General features: G+C 52.5%; 1 protein-coding gene across 2 annotated transcripts; it reads left to right on the top strand.

The window, feature by feature from the left end:
* Positions 1–4,120: 4,120 nt before the first annotated feature.
* On the top strand, positions 4,121–16,188 carry CHMP1A (charged multivesicular body protein 1A). Of its 2 annotated transcripts, none has more exons than XM_030581590.1 (7): positions 4,121–4,199; positions 6,197–6,216; positions 8,027–8,104; positions 8,594–8,740; positions 9,922–10,050; positions 12,004–12,191; positions 13,749–16,188. In XM_030581590.1, the coding sequence occupies exons 1-7, from the start codon at positions 4,193–4,195 to the stop codon at positions 13,768–13,770; spliced, it is 591 nt and encodes a 196-aa protein (XP_030437450.1). In that variant the 5' UTR covers positions 4,121–4,192; the 3' UTR covers positions 13,771–16,188. The 2 variants fall into 2 exon arrangements, with proteins under 2 accessions (XP_030437450.1, XP_030437449.1); XM_030581589.1 differs by lacking the exon at positions 4,121–4,199 and adding an exon at positions 4,577–4,623.
* The last annotated feature ends 2,854 nt before the right edge of the window (positions 16,189–19,042 follow it).

Genomic DNA, 19,042 nt, shown 5'->3' with positions numbered 1-19,042 from the left:
GTTGGGGAAAAGTCAACATGGTTTTGTAAAGGGAAATCAGGCCTCACCAAACTACTAGAATTCTTTGAGGGAGTCAACAAGCATGAGGACAATGGGGATCCAGTGGATACAGTGTATTTAGATTTTCAGAAAGCCTTGACAAGGTCCCGCACCAAAGGCTCTTAAGCAAAGTAAGCAGTCATGGGATAAGAGGGAAGGTTCTCTCATGGGTTGGTAGCTGGTTAAAAGATAGGAAACAAAGGGTAGGAATAAATGGTCAGTTTTCAGAATGGAGAGAGGCAAATAGTGGTCTCCCCCAGGGGTCTGTACTGGGCCCAGTCCTATTCAACATGTTCATAGATGATTTGGAAAAAGGGGTAAACTGTGAGGTGGCAAAATTTGCAGATGATACAAAATTGCTCAAGATAGTTAAGTCCCAGACAGACTGTGAAGAGTTACAAAAGGATCTCACAAAACTGGGTGACTGGGCAACAAAATGGCAGATGAAATTGAATGTTGATAAATGCAAAGTAATGCACATTGGAAAACATAATCCTAACTATACATGTACAATGATGGGGTCTAAATTAGCTGTTACCACCCAAGAAAGAGATCTTGGAATCACTGTGGATAGTTCTTTGAAAACATCCGCTCAGTTTGCAGCGGCAGTCAAAAAAGTGAACAAAATGTTGAGAATCATTAAGAAAGCGATAGATAAGACAGAAAACACCATATTGCCTTTACATAAATCCATGGTACACCCACATCTTGAATACTGAGTGGAGATGTGGTCCCCCCATCTAAAAAAGATATATTGGAATTGGTAAAGGTTCAGAAAAGGGCAACAAAAATGATTAGAGGTATGAAACGACTTCCATATCAGGAAAGATTAATAAGAGTGGGACTTTTCAGCTTGGAAAAGAGACATCTAAGGGAGGATATGATAGAGGTCTATAAAATCATGACTGGTGTGGAGAAATTATTTACTCCTCATAACACAAGGACTAGGGGGTCACCAAATGAAATTAATAGGCAGCAGGTTTAAAACAAACAGAAGGAAGTATTTTTTCACACAACGCACAGTCAACCTGTGGAACTCCTTGCCAGAGGATATTGTGAAGGCCAAGACTATAACAGGGTTCAAAAGAGAACTAGATAAGTTCATGGAGGATAGGTCCATCAATGGCTATTAGCTAGGATGGACAGAGATGGTGTCCCTACCCTCTGTTTGCTAGAGCTGGGAATGAGCAACAGGGGATGGATGACTTGATGATCCTCTGTTCTGTTCATTCCCTCTGGGGCACCTGGCATTGAGCCACTGTTGGAAGACAGGATACTGGCTAGATGGACCTTTGGTCTGACCCAGTCTGGCCAGTCTTATGTTCTAACATTTAAACAACTTCCAAGGAACAAGCTGGAGGCTTGTGGGGCTACTGGGGTGAGGACTGCGCATTCTGATTAATTGAGTGTGTTTCCCCTACATTTTTTCTCCAGTTGTTTAACTGCAGAAGTCAGAGTTGCCAGCAATATGAATTTAAAAGAGCAAAGATTAGATTCACTAATCTGAACATGGTGGGCCCCTGCTTCAGTGCTTAATCTGTTGTCGGGGCTGAGCCATGGCACCTCTAGGCCTGCTGCGTTAGTTATGAAAGTAAAAATAATTGCTTGAGCCCCAGCACCTCTCTCGTTAAAAATTAAGCATTGCCTTGCTTATTCCCTTTTCTCTTTCCACTCTACCTCTCTCCACAGTCAGTCTTTTCCCTCCCTCCCTCCCTCCTGTTTTCTCTTCTCAGTCTTTCCAAAGCAGCACTCCCATCCCTTTCCTCTGAGTCTTCCACACTGTTCACCCCACCCCCGCACTCAATCTGTGCTGTCACCAGGAGTGCAAGTAGGACAGTACCCTCCACTATGCAGTAACGGCAAGAGATTTTTAGTGGGTACAGGGTACCAGAAAGATTTGGGGCAAGCACCCCCCCCCGGGGGGGGGCTGTACTCTGCCCCTTAAAGGAGCAGAATGGGGCTAGGGAGGATATTCATTCTTTGTATGACTTTAACAGCACAATACATATGCTAAGAAACTTAAACAAACTTTGTTTAAGTTTGTTAGTATATGTATTGTTCTGTTACATAGGTCAGGAGTCCTCAAGAGGGGAGGGGTGGAGGTGACGGAAAGTGTTTCAACAGTGTTTTTGATTCTGTTTCTCCCCATTGCTCTGAATTATCCATGACATCCATACTGCGTCACATCAAGTCCAAATCATTAGAGGAATGCCTCTGCTTGCAATGACCATAGGATGTTTGAATACTGATGTCAGGCCAGTTTTGCAGCCTGATGGGAATTAGGTGTTGTCCCTAGTGTACCTAGAATTTTTCTTTGCAGCCAAACTAGTCTAACATGCATTTTGTTAACTGGAGCAGCAAAACAAAGAAAACAAATGCCTCATTTTCCAGCTTTGTGGGTGAGAGATATTTAAGTGAAGATTATAATGCTGGACAGTGACAGCCTTAAACCAGCCAGCTGCTTCAGAAATCTGCCAAGAACTTTGCTGAAAATACATTCCTCATCTTAGCAACAGAGCTAAAACATCACACATCTGCCCACCTTTATTCGAATGAAGCTCCTTCTGATCTGACAGCTCAGGCATTGTCAGTTTCATCCAGAACAATGTATAAACTTGGAACCTAATCCTGTAAACCTTTAATCATTTGATCAATCTCATTGAAGACAATGGGACTATTTGTATGACTATGGACCGCTTCTGTGGCCTGGTAGTGGGCTGTAGCCCATAAAAGCTTATGTTCAAATAAATTTATTAGTCTCTGGTGCCACAAGTGTTGGTGTCACTAAGCATAACCCTACGTAACTCGGGAGGGTAGAAGGCCACAAGGGTATGGAGCCTTCCTGGTTTTAGGCCTCAGCAGACAAGAGTCCCTCCATGTTTGAACTTTAATCGACCTAAAAGGCCAGGTGAACAGCCGTTATCAGTTGCAACAGTTCTAACTGGTCTAAAGCAGAAATAATGAGGCCTGTGCACCTTTAGTAGAAGGACAAGATAACTTGCAGAAGGAAAACTTACTAACGAGCTGCCGCGGCCAAGATTACTTAATGCACCTGCGCTTACATAATTGCTACGGGGGAGGAAGGAGGAGGGGGGGGAGAAAGAAGAAAGAGAAAAAAAAAACGTATAAAAAGGGAAAAGCCGCTTGTGTAGGGGGGTTGGATCTGAGGCATGCTAAGTCTCCCAGCAACGCTTTGAGATCTCAAATAAACTTTGCTTGCTTCTCCACCCTGGTGTGTTTATTGGCGCTACGCACTCTGGGCAACGAACCACTGTTGCTTGCCTCCGGCACCCTCTGTGCCTGCAACACAAGGACTCCTGTTCATTTTGCGGATATAGACTAACATGGCTGCTACTCTGAAACCTGTTCCTATAAAGGAAGTTGAATCCCGCATTGAAATGCAAAATTTGGGTACAATACATAAAGCAGTTTAGGATACAGTTCTATTTAAAATTTGTCTTTTAGTAAGTCATACATATGCTGAAATGGCTCCTCAGCCAACTCCCATATTCTATATAAACAGACTGAAATACTAGGTATTTGGGGGGAAAGTGAGTAGTTAAGCATGTTGACGTTTGTCTATACAAGGGGGGGCCCCAGGCTGGGAGGAGTCAGATGGGGAGGTTCCCCCTGCTCCCCCTTGTGTCCCTCCCATGAGTGCAGTACACAAGAAATGATTTCTGCTTCCACCCCTGGCTGTAACCCATTCCCCTCTGCTCTGCTTTGCCCTTCTCGCTCCCTCTGCGAGTCCCACCCCCCCTTGCTCCTCCCCACCTACATTCCAGGGGCTCCCTCCCGCTCTTGCTGCTACCAAGGAGCCCTCACCAATCCCACTCTACAGATGGGGAAACTGAGGCACAGAGCAGGGGCGACTGGGCAAGACCACCCAGGAGGCAGAGCTCCGAACCCCACTGCCCCCCTTTCCCCGGAGCCACGTGGGCTGCTGCAGGGGGAGAAGGGCGTGGGGGGCAGCGGCTCGCGAGTTCTGGTCACGTGACTCCCGCCCCCCAGCCTGGCTTCGCTGTGGGAAACCCTCCGCCATTTACGCATGCGTTGAACGGACCGGGGCTGAGGGGAAACCTCGCGAGAACAAGCGGAGTGATGACGCAACAATCAGGAAGTGTCGGAGAACCGGGAAGCGGCGGCTGCCGAGATGGACGGTAAGAGCGAGACGCCCCCATCCGGGGGGCGGGCGCTGTTCCGGCCGGAGCCGGTTCCCGAGGCAGCGGCGGGGTGCGGGGGGGCAGGTCCGGGTCAGGGGGGAGGGGAAGGAGGTCAGGGGGCTGGGACCGGGACCGGCAGAGTGGGGGAGGGTAGGTCTGGGTTAGGGGGCCGGGACGGGTGGGGTGGGGTACGGGCAGGGCCGGGGCCGGGGGGAGGGGAAGGAGATCAGGGGGCTGGGACAGGTCAGAGCCGGATCAGGGGGCTGGGCCTGGGGCTGTGGGGGAGGGGAAGGAAGTCAGGGGACCGGGACCGGGACCAGGACCAGGACCAGCACCAGCAGGGTGGGGGAGGGCAGGGCTCGGCTCTGCTCAGTCGTCCTGGCCAGTAGGCTCCTGAGGAGGATGGTGGAGACCCTGTCAGGTGTGTGGCACTGGGTGAAGCTGGGGTGGGTAGGTGCAGGTGCACTGTTACAGGAGCTACATTGGTCAGGGAGAGAGAAAACTCAAGGGCAGCTTGTTTGTCCCTGGCTTTTCTGATGAATTGAAATAGGTCCAGATATTTAAGAAAACTAAAATGTATTTAGAATTGCTGAACTGATCCACTTCCTCTTGCATGAAACTGGCCGGGTGAAGCTGGCTGAGAGTTATTTACAGGGATATCTGGGGTGTGCCAAGTTCTGGGTCAAAGGTCACCGTGTAATTGTAATCAGAGAAACCACAGTGACAAGTAACGCAGCTATTTCAATAAAAGCCATGAAGCTGCCTTCTGATGAGTCACTTGTTAGTTGCAAGACAGAATGTGGTTTCTATTAGCTGCACTCCAGGATTAAGGTCCGATGCATGAAGTATGTCAAATTGAGAGAGAACTGCATAGTGAAGCCACTGGCCTGTACCGTGGATGCTGTGATACTTGCCAGATATGCATTAACTTATGGTAGATAATTTTTTCCAGAGAACATTTCAGTATCTAATGTTCAGTGAGTCCATTTATTTCAAAGAGCCGTATCCAGGGGATAATTCACTAGCTTGTATGGCTCCTTCAGTATTCTGAGCCAGTCCCCAGCCGAGCAGTTCAGATAGCACTCCTATTAATTACCCTGGGTGCTCAGGGCCTCCGTTAGCCGTGCCTATGCCTGACCCTCATTGATTAGTCATGACAATGAAAGCAGGAGTCAATCCCGTGGGAGTGTCTCCAGTAAAACCCTCCAACAGCTCTTTTAACATGCTCTCTGAAATGTCTCATATTCCATTCTAGGTAGTTTTTTCAGTCCCTTCCTGTGTACAATGGTCCAATCATCACTGGCCTTAGAACCATTTAAAAATCAGTGTAAGTGTCGTTTGAGCTCAGTTGTAGCCAAATGAGTCTCCAGCAGGGGTTGGTCAGCTGTGTGTAGACAGGCCTTTAACACAGGAGTTTCTGCTTCTGTGCTATAGAATGACAGGAGAGGAAGGATTGGCTTAGTGGTTAGGCACCAGCTGTGACTTGGGAGACCTAGGTTCAAGTCCTTGCTCTGCTACCAGCTTTCTGTTTGCCCTTGGGCATGTCACTTAATTTCCTTGTGCCTCTGTTCCCCATTTGTATAGGGGGATAATGGCCCTGGATAAAGATTGGGAGGTGCCTACATACGAGGGTGATGGAGGCCATATGGAGTACTTTAGTTGGTAGCCTGAGAAGTCCCCAGTGCACAGGCAAAGGCGGAGAGTACAGTGGAAGCCTCTGCTTGCCCAGAAGAGACTCTTCTGAACAATCGTGGTGGTGGTATTGGGATATGCAAGCAGCACAACCTCAGCCTGTCCAGCCCCCTTCAGGCAAAAGGAACATTGGTGTGATGCTTTTAAGGGGAAGGGGGCGGTGTGTGAACTTGGGAGACTCATCATAGAAGGTACCTCCCAAAGCACAGTTCCTTGGGTGAAAGATTGTGTGACCTTTGTTACTGACTGACAGCGACTCTAAAAACCCACTGTGATCTTAGTCATCTCCTCTCTCGTTTCAGATACACTCTTCCAGCTGAAGGTGAGTGTGTCCATTACAGGATTTTGCTTTCTGCTCCTGCATGGGGATTCATTATTATACACCTCCCAGCACGGGTTGCCCTGTGTGGCCTTGATCAATTGAAAGTCGACAAGCCCAGCTGAACTGTTGCTCTAAGACCCTCTTATGGTGTCTTGTGGTATGGCTGGTAGGTTTGTACACAACCGAACTTTCTTCCTGGTACAGGCTGCTTACGAGCCTAGCTGACTACCAGACCCTGTTCTAGTGAGGAGTTTTGTGGGCTCCTCCAACAGCCGGAGGCCAGGGTTGATCATCTTTAAGAGGCAGCTACTATCGGTCTAGGTTTATTCCTTGTTTTTAAATTTGGCTTCTCAAATGCCTTCTGCTCCGACCTTCTCTCACTCACTTGATGGAGAGTTCACTGACTTGGAGAAACCTCTCCCAGAACCTTCCTTCCTACCGTCAACTCCTATTGCTTTCATTGTTCTGTCTTCCCAAGGCTTTATCTCCTCCTTCCAGTGCTCTCCCTCCAGCAGGGGTGTGATAGTCTCCCAGGGTGGGGGGATCACTGGGCTTTCTGTCCACAGGGGCCGGGGAGAGGTCAACAGCTACCTAAAGATCCCAATATTTAAGGCTGTGGTGGTGAAAGAACAGGACCCTGTACCTCTTATTCTGGGGGAGGGAGCAGTGCAGAGCTCCCTAGCGCTGCTGTGATTTAGACCCTGAAGACATCATCGATTATGTTGCAAGCCCTTGTCTCTCCTGAGGTAAAGGAAGTGGCATTGAAGCTCCCGATTGCATAAGGTGCTTAACCTCCAATGGTGTGAGCCACAAATCAGTTAAGTGCATTAGGCTGGACGGGCCCTTCACCTGGTAATTGGATTAAATGTAACAGGAACCTATAGCCCGTGTTCTCCTGTGCTCTGTGCTAATGAAGAGAGGCAGAATATGTATGGTACCAAAAGCCACCTCCGTTCCTAGAGGGGAGATAGAAATCCCTCCCCCAGAGCTCTGCCTCTATGAAAATCTGCTTAAAATAACAGCTGCAACTCTGCCTCTGCAGTTCCCAGCCACAACAGGAAGGGGGAGCTATTTATCTAGAGAACTCGCATCACCTGTTCTGGGGGGCATAGGCAGTGTAAACCCAACCTGGAATTGTCATGCATGGCAGGGGATAGGAAGCAAAGACTATGCCAAGTCCAGAGCAAATCCCTTCCCATCACTCCCCTCAAGCACCAATCAGTCCCTTTCACTCACCTCTGAAAGGCCTTGAGAAGTGAGCCTGTGAGCATGCCCTGAAGGTCCCTGAACCCAAGCTAAGGGCTATGTTCCAGACACCTCCCTGAGAGCCCCCAGGTCCCTGCCTCTTACACCAGGGGGCTGAAATCTCAAGTGCCTCCACTGCTCGCTACTTTTGTGTGTTTCACAGCAGGAGAGAGAGGACAACGTGCTTTAGCCAGTACCATGCCACAGGTCCTACCTGTCTGGCCAAGGAAGCCAGGCCTTCCTTCACAGCACTCCAGCTCTGCTCCATCGGTCAGCCAGAGGGGCTACTGCAGCTCACCGAGTCCCTTTGCTCTTGCTGCCTCTGCTGTGTGCCCAGACACGTCCATAACTATGGCACCTGCCCAGCCAATCTCACTGCATTTAGGGTTGTATAAAGGACAAGGCAGCCTGCAAAGGCAGCTGAGGCAGTGCCAGCAGATGCTGCGGGCACCATGCACACACTTTGCTAGGACAGCCTGTGGGCTTTTGTGAGAGTTGTGGGAGCCTCTGGTTGTGTTAATGTTTGACCCTTTCATGGCCGAGCACTGAAGTCTGTTTCTCTTAGTTCACAGCAAAGCAGCTAGAGAAGCTAGCCAAGAAGGCCGAGAAGGACTCGAAGACTGAGCAAGCCAAAGTCAAGAAGGTAGCCAGTGCGGCTGAACTCTGTGGAGGTGGTGGGCCTCCCTAGTGGAGATGAAAGTAAAGGCTGTGATGGCTAGGTGTCATTTCAGCCATCGCACCCTTCAGCCTGTGCTGTCAGTCCACGGCTCTGCATCAGAGGGATTAACACAAGGAATTAGAGTAGATTCCATGTAATAGCACATCTAGCCATCACAGCCTTTACTTTCTGATCCATCCCTGCCCCATTGACTTTAATATTAATGTCACTGATTGATGTGCCAGGTGTAATAGGCCATCCTGATATCCCCAAGTCTCCTAACCTCAACCCTAATCCCGTCCGTCCTAGGCTCCACTAATCCTGATCCAAGCAAACACCAAAGTCCCTTTGTAAAGAACACAGACAATAGAGATTTCTGCATGACATCCCTTGGGTGGAAATGGGAGACATTTGTTTCTGACATGTGAAGCAAAATGGATTCCTCCTGCAAATCTTTTCCCTTCCACGTTCCAGGCCCTTCAGCAGAAAAACGTAGAATGTGCTCGCGTCTATGCAGAGAATGCAATCCGGAAGAAGAACGAAGGTTTAAACTGGCTTCGGATGGCTTCCCGAGTGGATGCAGTGGTCTCCAAGGTGCAGACAGCAGTGACCATGAAGGGGGTAAGAGGCTTTGTCGTCTCAGGTGTACCCCTGGAGGACAGAGGCTGTTTCCTGTCCTTGTACAGATAGAGACTATTGGCCCGACCCATCCCTTCCCCCTCCTGTTGACTTTCCTCTCTTCTTTTGTAACTTGGTTAGAACTGAGCTTTAGTGTTGGCCAGAGCTATAACGCCTTCCACCCTCAAACTGGAATTTGGTCAGGGCCCAGGGCTAGACCAGGCATTGTCAGAGACTGCCACAGGTGCTTGCCTTGTGATGTGACCAATACATTTCACTGGGGGACCAGAAATGAGACCCTCAAACTTGCTTCATTTGTGGCTTCATCCATATTTGAGTCTGCAGGCTTGGAAGGTGTGTCCCTGGAATCACTCCGCTGCCTTAGTCGTGTGTCCATGCATGCTTGTGTGCAGGGAATTGCGGGTTAGAGTTCTCTTCTGCAAGCTACTGAGCACCCTCAAGTCCTTTGGATTTTGCTGGGAGCTGAGGATGCTTGTTCCCTCTTTGGATTCTGTCTGAAATCTCTCTTCACTGTGAGCTACTGGACCAATACTGGAGTCCCACCTGGACTTCCTGGAGTTATGTAGCCCAGCTTAGAGAGAGGATGGGCAGCAAGAACAGCCCATGAAGCACATTGCACCTGGTGGATGGAGCTTCTGTCTTCACGGTGTTTGTACTAATGTTTGGAGTAACATTTCCGGTATGAACACTGAAGTGTTCACTGGAGAAATAGCAGGAGGCTGTGCTAAAAATGCATGAAGCCCTTGCATAGAAAAGCTCATGGACATGGCTACTATTTTCACGTGACTGTCATGGTGAAGTTGCCTCTGTACTGTTAAAGGGCAGATTTCCAGGGCTGTGTATGAAAACGATGCGTGTGTGTCATTTGTACGTGCAGTAGATGCCAGGTGCAATTCCGATGTGTACCGTGACAGCTAGAAGGCTAGTGGATCACTTGCATGTGCATTTTCAGTAATCATGCATTTGGTTGCATGTGCACAATTCCAAAACTCTGTGGCCAGTCTGAGCTGAGAGTCCCCACTATTCACGGCAGGACATCGCTGACCTGTGGTGGAAATGCCAGTAACACCGAATTGCTTTTGGCCAGGTTTGGCTCCCACTCTCAACTTAGACATTTGTGTCAACTTTGTTTGGTGTGTATATTTTCCAACCTCCTGTTACAGGTGACTAAAAATATGGCTCAGGTGACCAAGGCCTTGGACAAAGCTCTGAGCTCCATGGACCTACAGAAGGTCTCGGCGGTGATGGATAAATTTGAGCATCAGGTTCAGAACTTGGATGTTCACACCTCGGTAAGTGCTCTGTACTTGCTCGCCTGGGTGTAGACTGCTGGGTGGCAGGAAGAATTTACTCGTTGGAGGCTGGGGGGATGCAGCAGAGAGAACTGTATCACCCCACCATCATGGGCTCAGGCACAAGGCCCTTCCCGGGCTCCCAGATGTGGTCTTTGGATTAATGGCTCGGTTGTTTTCAAAGCTCTGGTCTATAGTAGCTCATCAAGGAAGATCAGGGTTCTCTTGGGTTAGGAGCTGCACACAGAGAATCTCTGTCCCAAAGAGCTTGTGATCAAAGCAGGCAGACACACAGACAAAGGGTGCGGAAAGTCTTGTCCCCATGGTATATTCCTGGGGAAATTCTGTGCCAAAAAATTAAAAATTCTGCACACAATATTTTAAAATTTAGCAAAATTCTGCTTATTTTATTTGTCAAAATAATACAATATAATCATGCTACTTTCAATTATTTTGATAATTTATTTCAAAATACCCATCAGCAAGTGTGTCTGTAACAATGCAGACAACAAAAAAGATTCAGGAAATGTTTTTTGACAGTTAGATTCCTCCCTAGGCATATTAATACAGAACATTCAGTAATTCATTTAAACCACACTACAGAAACGTATTTCCCGCACCCCTCAGAAGCAGTGCAAAGGGTTTGAGGAGTCGGGGTAATAGAGGAGATGTGGGAGAAGGGAGTAATTGCTGGAATGAAACCTGGTAGCGAACTGGAACGATTGTTCAGTGTGGGTGGGAGAAATATGGAACGGGTTTTTTGTGCGGGGGGGGAGAGGGATTGTTAGGGAGTTGGGGAGCCTCCCCTATGTAGACCCCTAGCCTCGTTCAGTCAGGCACATCTGCTCCTTTCCCCATGTGGTCCTGCAACCCCACTCCCATTCAGCCCCAGCTCAGTGCTGTCACCCCACAAGTCCCTGTGCCACCTCCACTAGCCCTTCTGAGCCCCAGTCTGTGACCCCCCCCCCCCACAGCAGCCCTGTGTGCCCCATGCCTCCTCACCTGACCCTGGGCAGGGCACTGTGAGAAAAGCAGCCTTTTCTCCACCCTCTCCATGGCTGGCTGCTCCAGCCATGAGCCGGCCTCCCTCTTTTCTGGTGCCACAGCAGCCCCTGGTGAGTGAAAGGTGTAACTGCAGTGCCTCTCTGATACAATCCATTTTCTGCAGAGAAAAAAAAATCTGCGGGGGATATGAATTCTGCATGTGAGCAGTGGGGCGGAATTCCCCCAGGAGTAATGATACAGACAAGGAACTAGGTGCCTTGCCCCAGATCACATGGGGAGTCTGTCAGAGCTAGGAACTGAACCAGAGCTCCTGAGTCACAGGCCAGTCCATCCTTCTCATCATGATGGTCTCTGGCTTGTTTGATTTCCCCGCTCTCTCCAGCATGCTCAAGGGGCTGGGCCAGAGGAGTGATTGTAGCTCATGTTCTGTTTCGATCAGCCTTTGACCTGATCAATCTGGGAGCAGTCTAGAACGTTCCATACTCCCAAGTAGAGCTGGCCTTGAGCTCATTCTTGAATATTGCTTTGACCCTGGATGGGCAGAGTGTCTGACCAGGAGACGAGAGCTGCCCCTGACGGCAAGGAAAAGCCCCTGTGCAAGTGTCTGACCATATCTACAGTATCTGAAAGCTTCACTGAGAACCTGAGGCAGCTTGGAGGCTAACATGGACAGATGGGGTCCATAATGCTTCATACAGCTGTGTGCTATCAGGTGCTGGGTGGTACTCTGTCTAGGGGCCTCAAGATCTCTCTGGCTCCAACCCATCCTCCTGTCCTAAGGCCTAGCTGTCAGGCTGACAAGGATGTGGAGAACCCTCTGGGGAGGAGAGCAATGGGTCAAACTCAAGATCTGTAACTGGCTCCTACAGGCAGGAACGTGGGCTGAGTGGGTTCTTCAATGGAGCCAGATGGTGGCTCTGCTTCAGATACTGACTCTGCCCATTGTAGGTGATGGAGGACTCCATGAGCTCTGCTACCACCCTGACCACGCCGCAGGAGCAGGTGGACAGCCTCATTGTGCAGATTGCCGAGGAGAATGGCTTGGAGATCATGGACCAACTCAACCAGCTCCCCGAGGGGGCTTCGGCAGTGGGGGAGAGCTCTGTCCGCACCCAGGAAGACCAACTGTCCCGAAGGTTCTTTCTCTCCCCCACGTCCCTTGGTGTGATTGTGTCCCTGGGCTTCCTGTTCCTGGCAGCTTGAACTGCCCCCGGGCATCTCTTTCACAGCTCGTAGGGGGTAGTTCAGGCAGAAGGGATGGCTGGGAGGCAAGCCAGCTGTTGGAGCAACCTCTGGGCTCTCGCGTCCCCATGCATGGTGGAGCCTAGCAAAGCTCTAGAGAAGCCATGTATAGGCAGCGCACCGTGTCGTGGTCCACAGAGGAGAGGGGCTTCCTGATTCTACTAGCAGTGGGGCTGTGGGAGCACCGGGGAGTGGAGGTGGTAGAAGGCTTGCTTGCTCAGCCCAGTAGATGGTGGGAGTGGTCCAGGCCCGTGCTTGCCTTGCACAGTTGATACTGCTCTGGGCATGCTTGGCACAGACCTTCAAACAGGCTGTCTCTCTGGAACCTCCCCGGAAGAGGCTTGAGGCCGTCTCTTATTGCTGGTGAGCTCCTCTTCCTCCTCCCCATCCCCGCAGCTCTGCATGCAGCTACCGTGAGAGGGCCCCTCAGAGAAGGGAGCCCTGCAGTTCCCGGCTGTACAGAGCTCCCTTTCCCAGAAGTCACTGCACAGCTGCCAGACTCTCTCCAGGTTCTCTCGCTTTGGGCTGTCAGAAGTACAGACAGGAGCGGTGGGTCTGGTGTGAGTGTCCTCAGGGTGGGAGGCGTTTTACAGACCCTGAGAAATGGAGACCGTCACCTGGCTGCATCGTGTGGTGTGACTGGACGGTGCCTCTTGCTGAAGATGACTGAGCGTCTGTCAAGCCACACACACCCGAGATGGCGTGGTCCTGGTTCCAGGGCTCTGCGATGGAGGGAGATGCTGTTCTTTCTCCTCGCTCGTGGGGCCATCAGATAGGTTATGAGATGACAAACAGAGCATCCAGCCTTTCCTTAAACTCCCTTTGCGCTCTAAGCACTATTCCAGACCGCCCCCAGGAAGCAGCCCAGCTGCTTCCGCACAGAGCCCTGCCTGATACTCCCCCCTGGTGGCTGGAAGGGGCTTGTCCTGGGTCCCATCTGAGCCCAAAGGTGTTTCCAGCATGGAGGCTTTCTCCCCATCCTCCCACATGCTTGCAGTGCACCTGCTGCTCTCTGCTGAGGTCAGAGTTCGCATTGGGCCCCCCGCTCCCCGGAGCTGCAGGGAGTGTAGGTGCATGTGCTGAGCCCCGGGTCTCTTTGGGTTCCAGCAGCATCACACTCTTCCCTTCCTGGCCGGTGGCGTCGCATTGCCGTGCCGTTAAACATGCCCGTGTTTCGCTGCTGGGGCCGCTCTGGCCTGAGCGCAGGAAATGCATTGGCTGTGTTGGAAAGTGCTGGTAACTCCCCCACTAGAACGTACATTGTTATCCGTGCTCCAGAGGGAGACTTCTGTCCCTGCAAACCGCCTCCTCGCCGATTCAGACTCCTTCCATCACTGGGCGTAGTGCCCAGTTCTCCAGCGAGCAAGCTCCCCCCGTGCTCTCTGGGTTCGCTTGGAAGCAGCTCCCGTGTTCCGTGCTCCCCTTTGACTCTCTTGTGCTGTTTCTTCCAGACTGGCTGCCTTGCGGAATTAAAGTCTCCCATTGTTCTGGATGATCACTGTTCCCCTACTGATCGTGCGTGGAGTGGGGACATGTGGGAGAGCCGCCCCCCAAAGCTCCCACTCTATCCCTGCTGTGGCCTTCTGCTAGCAAAACCAGAACCAGCAAGCCACTCCTTCAGAGCCTGTTCTTCTGCGGTGGACTCTGGTCTTTTCCGACGATGACTATTCCCTGAAGAGGCAGCAGGAAGAGGTGTTGGAGGGAGGTTTGCCGAGTGAGCGTGGCCTTGCTCTAGGTGGCAGAGTGTTCAGGGCTCTTATCTTTAAAGCAGCGCTGCCACTGCCTCTCCGCATCCTGGGCCTCTAGGGGGAGTGAAGATGCTGCTTTGATTCTAACACTACAAGGAGATCTTGTTGGAAGGGGAAGTGCATGTTCTGATGGGACACTGGGTGCCTGCCCATCTCTGGATGGCTGTATCTCTAGCAAATGTGTAGTGCATCTTTCTCTCCACATCCTGTACATTGGCTCTCTTAGCCACAGTGTGCTTTGCTGTGGGTGACCCTCCTACTAACAGCATGCAGCAGGTAGTGCCATGGATCCTTCCTGTTTCCATCTAAGTCCCTTCCTTCCCCACTGCCTGTGGTAGCTGAGGGGAAGGGGTGCCCACCTGGGGCGTACGTGCACATTGGTAGTGTTTCATGGGCGAGGCAGCTGCCTTGGCTGAAGGGCACAAATCTCTGTAGTGGCGTCTAGTACATCCATATTCCCAGTTATCTGCTAGTCCCTGGTGCAGCACCTGTAGCATTGAGACAATAGGGATCCCAGCGTGCAGGGATCTCGCTTTGCCCACTCTTAGCCCTGGCACTGCTTGTCACGTTGCCTGCCCTGGATTTTCTCACCGTTAAGTGACCTTTGAGAAGTTTGCCTCCACAACCACACGCTGTGACCACTGAGATCTGGGATTCTTCATGCATGCCACCCCAGGGAGCGAAGCTGTTCTGAGCTGCTCCAGCCCGGCAGCGTTCAAGGTGCAGTGCTGTCTGCTGGGAATGCAGGGGCATGGTCTGTCTCCCAGCTCTGTCACTGGCAGCATGACAGCAGAGCAAATGTCCAGCCCCTCCTGTGAATGGTGAGGATGTCTCCACTGTCCCAGCAGATGTTGTACTTCCCTCCTAAATACCTCTGTTGCCTTTACCTCTTGGGTCTCTTTCCCCCGCCTCCGCTCCCTTCCTCAGGGCTGACGCAGACAAGAGGCCCCAGCTCCACTGGTGACTGAGTGTAAGCTCGTCGCTTCCTTTAACCCAGTCGACACTGCAGGCCTGGGAGCCAGGCTGAGAAGGAAGGATTGGCCCGCACACCTTCCTCAGCCCCAGGCGTGAGAGCTTTGAGAGGCATACGGTGTCACTTCTCACACTCAGCCCAGCTCTGCGTAATGGTGGGAGACACCGCCGGGGAAGTGGGGAGGTAGCGAGGGGAGATCTGAGCCCAGCTTGCTGCTGAGCCAGGTTCCCATTCAGAGGAGTTTTAACCTCCATCCCTGCTGGCTCTACACTAGCTGCCATGTGCTGGGAGTCTGGTACCACTGTGCAGGAGTCAGTGCAGAGCACTTGTGGCATACCCAGCAACATGGCGCATGTGTTTGGCAGCAGCTAAAGTAGAGAGTGGTTACTGTGATGAACGGCCCTGGGACTGGAGTGCTGGTTTCACAGGGAGGGCTGGCTCATAATTCATTAACTGTCTCTAAGTGTTAAGTGTCCAGTAGCTTCTCGCAGATGTGCTAAGGGACCTGCTTCTCTTTGGTTAGGGAGCAAGAAATCCCTGCTTTGGGGAGCAGGGGAGGCAGATGGCATCAGACACACTCCCCATCACCGTCATCCCTGAGAGCATCTGGTGCAGCCTGGTGTCTGACGGTGGCTGGCCTTGCCACTCTCAGTCGGAAGGCATGTCGCTGGGGTACAGAGTCAGCAGGCTGGGGGTTCTGCAGCACTTACGTGCGGACACACTTTGACATCTCTGATATTTTCCCTCCACGTCTTGTGGCCTTGGAAGATGCACGTTGGCCTCCCTTTTGCGATTAGCCTGAGCTGGGCTGTTTGAGTCCAGCTGTGGCCGCCCCCCACACGGTGACAGAGGAGACACAGGACTGAGGAGGAAGCTGGGGCTGTAGGTGAGCTCCAGGGCCGGCTCTAGCAATTTTGCCGCCCCGAGCACGGTGACACGCCACGGGGGGTGTGCTGCCACTCACCGCGCGGCTCTGGTGGACCTCCCGCAGGCATTTCTGCGGAAGGTCCGCTGGTCCTGCGCCTCTGGTGGAGCTGCCACAGGTGTGTCTGCGGGAGTTCCACCGGAGCCGCTGGACTAGCGGACCGTCCGCAAGAATGCCTGCGGCAGGTCTACCGAAGCCACGGACCAGCGGACTGTCCACAGAAACGCCTGTGGGAGGTCCACCGGAACCACCTGCTGCCCTCCCAGCAACTGGCAGAGCCCCCCCCCCCCCCCGGCGTGCTGCCCCAAGCACGCGCTTGGCGTGCTGTGGCCTGGAGCCGGCCCTGGTGAGCTCAGGGGCTTTGTTCCTAATCCTGGCAGGGTCCTGGACTCACTTGTGACCATGTGTTTGGTCTCTCTGCCTCAATCAGAGCCAGGTGGGTAAAACGCAGGAGCCCCCCTGAAAATCTGAGCAGAGCTTTCCAGGGCAACCCCAGGGAGAGGCTTTTAACGGGTTGAAGGGCAGGCTGGCCTGGGGCAACTGTGAACATCTTGTTCCACCCAGCTGGGGTGTTTTCAGGAGGCACAGTGAGCACTAGGCACCCCTCCCCCCGCTCCTACCTTGTGGAAATGGCCTGCCCCTGCCCAGCTCCTCTCTTGGCAGCTGTGTGAAATCAGGAGAAGGGGCTGGCCCGGCCTTTGCCCTGGGGAGGAGATCCTGCCCTCTGTAAATGAGCCTATTTTTTCCGTGAGGTGCTGTCTGTTTTTACAATGCTGCTTTCCTTTGCTGGTTTTGAAAGGAACACTGTAAAGTCCACTCTGCGTTTTAAATAAAGGGACTGTCCCCGAAAATCAGCCTGTCGGCATTCCATGGAGCATCAGCTTCTGCCAGGGCCCTGCTGAGATGTGGAGCCATCACGGCAGAGGCGGGAAGCGGCCTGGGTAGGAGAAGCAAATGCAGTGTGCTGGTCTCGGGTCTCATGGCACTGCTGCTGGGTTCTGGAGGGACCGACACTGGCCTGTCTCAGTCTGACCCCGGCTCAGGGAGGGAATCCACCCGCCCTGCCTCTCAATGGGCTGTCAGGCTGGTCCTGCTCCTTGTGTGACATGGAGCTTTCCGGTCCCCCCCCCAATTCCTTTTGATGCTAGATTTACTTGGCTTAGCCAAGCACTAGCAAACATATAAGGAAGAGTCATGCCCTGGCCCCAGGGGCTGGACGTGGGGAGCCCTAACCTATCTTCTCCAGCTCTGATTTCTGGGACCGTTGCATCTTTCCGAAGGATCCAGGCAGCCCACGCTGCCATGAATGGGGAGTGAACGCTCCCCACTGTGCCTTGCTCCTCAGAGGCAGCGTCGTGGGTGCTGTAATTCGCTGTACCGCCCAGGGGAGCCGTCTGCTAAGCGATGTGCTGCTCTCCTGCCGCCTCGCAGAGCAGCCTCTCCCCTGCTGGCTCCAGATCCCAGGAGGCTGCATGCTGCAGACTCTTCACGTCTTCCTCTCGCACAGCAGAACTGAGCGCTCAACCGGGTGCATCCACTCTGCTGCAGCAGGCGCTTGTGCCCTGCAGGACATCTATCAAGATCGTGGTCTCGCAGGCAGCTCCCCAGTATGAAACGTACCTGTGGGCTGAGTGGCCAGGGGCTGCTGTGGTGTGAGCAAGTGTTGGGGTGGGAGGAACTTCCACACACTAGCCAGTTCTGAGAGAACTTTTTCTTGGCTCCTCCTGGAAATGGTGTGTGGAGACGGTTCCTTAGCTGGCTTGTCACCAAGAGTAGGTGCTGCAGGCTTTTCCAACTGATCCTTCAGCTGCTTTGGTTCCTTGAAGCAGCTCCTGGGGTAGCTCTCTGTTCCTTGTTCCCCTCCTTTCTGACTGGTGCCCACAGCCAGTTCCCCAGCCCTGCATACGGGGGTTTGCAATGCAGAGAACGCTCGAGGACAGCAAAGCTCCTCAACAACCCAGCAAGGTCTAGTGTCAACCAGTGCAGGGAACAAGGCTCCCTTCCCCTGGTGGGAAGGCGGGGGAGCCAGCACTGCCACTTCTGCAGGAGGCATGAGGGGGCAGCAGCAGGGGCTGCTCGAGTCAGCATGGGCCATCAAACTGAAGGGCCGAATCCCACATCAGTAAGAGTTGGTGCCTTCAGCTCCAAGTACATGCACCATGGCCCAGCTGAGGGCATCCCTTCACAGGAGGAGGGCCTGGGGACGCTGGCCCTGCCAGGCTCAGGCAGGTCCCTGCTCTGCAGATACTGGAGGGCTCCAGACCTCAGCTCTGGCATTCTGGCCCCTCCCAGGGGAATACTAACCCTGTGTTGTGTGGGGTTTCCAGCCCTAGCCCTCTCTTTCCAGAGGCAGCGTGTGCCCTGCTGGCTTGTCCCAAGATGAAAGTACCAGCACCAGCATGGCTTCCGGGGGAGGTGGGGGAACTTTGAGCCTGACTCAACCCATTTAGCCCCGCACTCTGGGCTGAGCAGTGATGGGTCCCCCACCCACAGGCCCCTGAGCCATGCTGGGGTTGAATAGGGGATGAAAGGGCCTCTGTCTGAGCACCCCACTCCTCCATCTTGCAGCAGGGGTAGAAGGCTCCAGTGCCTGCCTCTCTGGAGGGGCCTGGTGAGGGGTAGGCAGAGGCCTAGGATCACTGTGTATTCTTGCCAGTTTCGCTGGCAGGTGGGGGCTCTGTACTGCAGCCAACTTGCAAATGCAACAGGAAGATAGCTTGCTTTGGGGGCTGTTTACCAGGTGTCCGTTGCCGCCTCCACTGTAAAGACAGGCTGCTCTTTAAATGTTAGAGGAAATTGCTAACAGGATGATTGATTGGCCAGCTAATTAGCTAATGATTAATGGCTGCACAGTGCCTTCACCATGTAAAGGCTGCCACAGATCCTTACTTGCAGCTGGGCTCTTCTCCCACCCCAGCCTTGTAGCCCCAAGGGCTTCTCAGCTACACCTCTGGTGCCACAGGCGGGCTCTGCTCCAGGCCACTGAGCTTTGTCTTGGGAAGGACCAGGATAAAAGGCTCTTCCAAAGGGGCTTTTATCCAGGAGCCGTGTCCTGCTCCTGCCTTCAGCCTGGTGGAAAGCTGGGGGCTGGCTTTGGGG

This window comes from Gopherus evgoodei, chromosome 12 (genome assembly GCF_007399415.2).
Source record: "Gopherus evgoodei ecotype Sinaloan lineage chromosome 12, rGopEvg1_v1.p, whole genome shotgun sequence".
NCBI lineage: Eukaryota > Metazoa > Chordata > Testudines > Testudinidae > Gopherus > Gopherus evgoodei.
This window is presented reverse-complemented; position numbering and strand designations above follow the sequence as displayed.